A 4,928-nucleotide genomic window follows, 5' to 3' on the forward strand; every position below is an offset into this window, starting at 1 on the left:
ACACACACACACACACACACACACACACACACACACACACACACACACACACACACACGTTTAACTTGTTTACTCGCGTATGAAACACATTAATGAAGCACATATCATAATAATATTATTTCCAAGCTACCAATTAAACATTTTGTGCAGAGACAATTTTTAATGTGCGTGTGTTTCATTACACAAACCGATTAGGCTACTCAGACAACACATACTTAAAAAGCAAAAAATCATACTGTAACTATTATTTAGAAACTAATAGAATATAAAACCAGTCCCTCTGAATGATACCTTTTTATATTTTTCCTCTTTTTACTGTTATCTTGTTTCTTTTGCTTTAGAGTGTGGAAATCGTAATATTACAACTACCAGGATTATTGGAGGGCAGGAAGCAACACCTGGAGCCTGGCCCTGGATGGTGAGCTCTCATGAGTGTTCAGTTTTCATTAATTCAGGCATTCCTCGTAACCTCTTTTAAAAATTATATATTTAACGACTTTTTTTTTTTTTTTTAAAGAAGAAATGTTTCTAATTTTAATTTGTGAAAAACAAATGTTTGACGAAACATTTAGAAGTAACAAGATTTATTAGGCGAAATATCTCTTAAGCAACTACCTGTAACAAAAACACTATGTAGTCTGAATATTGTTAAACACTTTTTTTATTAGGTCGTCAATAAATTAATTTCGCCTTTTTTAAGTTAAAAAACCCGAACAACTTGTATAACAAAACATTTATTAAATGAAATATTCTCCATTATTATCGATGATGCTTTTCCATCTTACAATCAGGTTATTAATGTCCTGATTAAAGAAATCACTTGGCTTTGAAGCAAAAAACATGCCGATGTCCCCTTTAACACCTTCCACATTTACATACGTTTTTCCATTAAGATGGTGTTGCAGCGAACGAAAAAGATGGTAATCTGATGGTGCCATACCTGGAAAATATATGATGGGTGGGGGAGAACTTCCAAACCCAACTCCATAATCTTGTGTTGCTCAAACGTGCTATATGTGGACGCGCGTTGTCGTGGAGACGAACACCTTTCCGATTGATGAGTGAAGGGCGTTTCTGATGAAGGGCTTGATTTAAAAGTTCCAGTTGTTGACTATAGATCTCTGCATTGACATTTCGCTGTGGATTGAGGAGTTCGAAATGAATTACTCCTTTGATGTCCCACCAAATGCAAAGCATCGCTTTCTGCGGATGGAGTCCAGGTTTTTGGGTCGGAAGTGTTTTTGTTTTTTTTTCTAGGACTGAGCCATTGTTTTTGACGTTTAATATTCGCATATAGAATCCATTTTTTCATCACTGCTGACAATTCTATCCAAAAATGGTTCACGCTCATTACACGCCAGAAGAGACGAAGCAACGTTCAGACGTTGGAAACGATGATCATGGGAGAGTTCGTGAGGCACCCAAACACCTTCGTTATGGAGTTTCCCATATTCCTTAGATGTTTACGTATTGTTTCATAAGAGACATACAATTTCAGGGCCATTTCACGAGTGTATTGCCTTGGGTTAGACTCAACAAGCGTCTTCAGAGTATTAATATCAATTCCAACATGTCTGCCCCAGCTATCAGTTTTTAAAGCTAAAGTCACCTGAATGAAATTTGCTGAACCATCGTTGACACTTACGAACATTCAAAACATTTCCATAAACTTCTTTGCTACTCTTTGTGGCTATAGAGGCGTTGTTTTCTACTTGTGCCATCACTATTAGATATTAGAGTATACTAAACTTTACATATTATATAGGCTACACTAACGTGACGTTTAGGCGGTTCGTTTAACTATTATACGTGATGTACGTTTTTTTTCCAAAACGCGACATTCATTTTTTGATGACCTAATACTTCCTACAACAAACAATACTAGTTTGACTATTGTTACGCACTAAATTTGCTTCCTATAACAAACAATATTAGTCTGAATATTGTTGCACTTTTTTGATTAGTTGCTTGTACTGAGCCAGTCAAAAATAAAAGCACCTTTATGAACTCTAATGTAGCTTTATCACTTAAACTCATGAAAGATCCACAATTATCAAATTAAGCATGGTATGTCAAAGTACTGTTTTTGCTTTTTCTTTAATTATACTTTTTTTTTATATATATATTTAGCTCAAATAGATCAGTTATAGTCCTAACACTAGCCAAGTGCAAAACTTTTATACAAATATTATGCATGTCCAGTATAGAAAAACTTAAAAGCATGGGTAATGAAACTGAAAAAAAGAAAAGAAAAAAGATTCCTATTGTTAAATAATGAGTGGACGAAGGAAATCAAGCATAGGTTTTCCAGGTAGCAGGAAGTTAGCTACTTAGTTAAGTGTTACAAATGTAGGGATTTACGGGACTTTCAAACTTTTTCGTTAATATAATTGTGATATACGATGAATATTTGTGTATATTTTTTTCTTTTTTTTTTTGTATAAGGCTGCTGTCTATATCAAACAAGGAGGAATCAGAAGTGTTCAGTGTGGAGGTGCGCTTGTCACCAACAGGCACGTGATTACAGCATCGCACTGTGTTGTAAACAGTTTAGGAACAGATGTGTGAGTATTCAGTTACTGCTTAATTGTTATTCAAAACAATATGTGTGATTTTTATGACATTTTATAAAGCGAATATTAAAGAATTAAAAAAAAATGTAATTGCTAAACTTTGTGTACACCCCCCCCCTCCTCCCAGTTTTTATAAATACGACAGACGGATAGATAGATGTTATAGACGGGTAGATAATAGTGGCGGTTTTAGCATTTACAAGCAGTCGTGCCCATTGTGGCGCCCCAGTTATGACAGACACATACAGAATATGTCTGAATCTTATATTTTGCAGTTACTTTTCATTTTGTTTTCTTAAATTTCCTAAATGTATTACCTTCAGAATTTTCAGTATCGTGAGATGTACCAAGTATAAGTATATATATATATATCGAAAATATTGAGTTTTAATATCAACACTCGCGACATCAAGTTATCTTTTTTAAACAAATCGGATTTTTTGTTATTCTAACGAGTTCTGTATGTTTTTGTTGTGTGTTCTTGGACAAACTTGAAATGTACCCTAAAACTAGCCATTGTATTTTTTTTCAGGATGCGAGCTGACGTATTCTCGGTTCGCCTAGGTGAACACAATTTATATAGCACCAATGACAGTTCAGATCCAATTGATTTTGCAGTTACGTCAGTGAAACATCATGAAAACTTTGTGCTCGCGACGTATTTGAATGATATCGCAATTCTGAAGTTAAACGACACTGTTACGTTTACGCACAAAATTAAACCAATTTGTCTACCTTATGAAAGCTTAAGGTATGAGGATCTAGCAATGAGAAACCCATTTGTCGCCGGATGGGGAACAACAGCATTTAGTAAGTTAGAAGCTCTGTTTCATTTCTAATTTTATATTACAAATAGGTAGATTTTATATGTTAACTAATATCAGTGAAAACGTAAATCGTATTCTTCGCAAACTGTTCAATGGAGAATATGGGAATTTTTTACTGTTATGGTGTGAACGCCTTTTACAAATATATTAGGCCTAACAGTAACGTCTTATGAGAAGTATAAGGAATTTCTTAGGAAATATATTTTACCACGAAATAAATTTTTAAAAGCACATAATCTACCAATACGCTTCTTAAAAGATCCCAAAAGCCATAGTATAAACAACTTTCTTAAGTGTAAATCAGTATTTCTGCTTATTTAATTAAAAACAACGAACTTATTTGATATGTTTATCAACGGTACTTTATGCGACACGTGGGCAAAATGGCTAGATCAGAGGGTTTGGGTGTAGTCATTCCTAATCTTGAACTATTGACCAGAGGGGAAAGCAGCCAATCAGCAAGGGCTTTACTGAACTATTTGAATATAATAGAGATTGACTGTCACTTTTATAACACGCCTACGCATGAAAGTGCATAACTTGTTCTCAGCTCAATACGTTAGCCACTAAACCACACCCGTCAACAGTTAAGGTGGCGCTAGCATCCTGGGGGCGCGCACATTTATGCGTATACTTAACTGGCTATATAATCCATCACTATTGTGTACTAGTATTTCTGGAACATTATCACGTACTTTAATAACATAATATCAGTTAGACTTCAACTCAGTGTTCCATCCTATAAAACATAATAACATAGCATTTTGCAAGATGTATGACCTCATTGATAGAAGATCAAGGTCCCAAATTCATAAAAATTTAAAGAGACAAAAAGGAGCTTACTAGCCCATCAAGGATGTCCCTTACACCTCCCAATTATAACCACCCTTTACTACTCATGTATTCACCCAATCTTTCCTTGAACTCAGTTAAATGTTTTGCCTCCACCACCCTTGAAGGTAGCTCATTCGAAAAGCCTACCACCCTGTTTGAAAAGTAATACTGTCTAAACTGCAGACGACTCCTACGATGCCATAATTTGAATTTCTGACTCCTTGTCCTGTCGTTTTTATTGGTAAACACAAAGTTTGATGGATCTATATTATCAATACCCTTAATAATATTAAACACATCAATCAAATCCCCTCTGACCCTTCTCCTCTCCAGAGAAAACAAGTTTAGAGATTTGTCTGTCCTCATAGGACTATCCCAGGTATCATCCTATTGACTCTTCTTCAACAATTCAATGCCCTTCTTGAGGAAGGGAGCCCAAAATTGAACACAGTACTCTGCAAACATCTGTAAGATCATTTGTAAGGCTTCATTTAAAGTTGAATTAGTTAAATATCTATACCCATTCACTGACCATTCTATAAGAAACTGTTTCGTTATTATCATTTCTGAATATATTTATGGCTAAGCCCCCATGATTCCTGGTGTTTTTATGTTGTTTTTAGTCATTTGAAACTAACTGAATCAAAATCAATCTAGTAATATGCGTGTTACACCACTTTTATCCAGAACAGAG

At 34.9% G+C, this 4,928-nt stretch overlaps 1 protein-coding gene across 2 annotated transcripts in view; it reads left to right on the forward strand.

Annotated features, from left to right (window-relative positions):
• The window catches only part of LOC106467688 (proclotting enzyme-like), a 38,468-nt gene that overhangs the window by 28,683 nt on the left and 4,857 nt on the right, over nucleotides 1-4,928 (forward strand). For both annotated transcript variants that reach the window (XM_013928064.2, XM_022395889.1), the window contains 3 exons: nucleotides 342-418; nucleotides 2,446-2,564; nucleotides 3,106-3,383. In XM_013928064.2, coding sequence (XP_013783518.1) covers nucleotides 342-418; nucleotides 2,446-2,564; nucleotides 3,106-3,383 — 474 coding nt within the window. The remainder of the gene's footprint in view (nucleotides 1-341; nucleotides 419-2,445; nucleotides 2,565-3,105; nucleotides 3,384-4,928) is intronic.

This window comes from Limulus polyphemus, unplaced genomic scaffold (assembly GCF_000517525.1).
Source record: "Limulus polyphemus unplaced genomic scaffold, Limulus_polyphemus-2.1.2 Scaffold2706, whole genome shotgun sequence".
NCBI classification, from domain to species: Eukaryota; Metazoa; Arthropoda; class Merostomata; order Xiphosura; family Limulidae; genus Limulus; species Limulus polyphemus.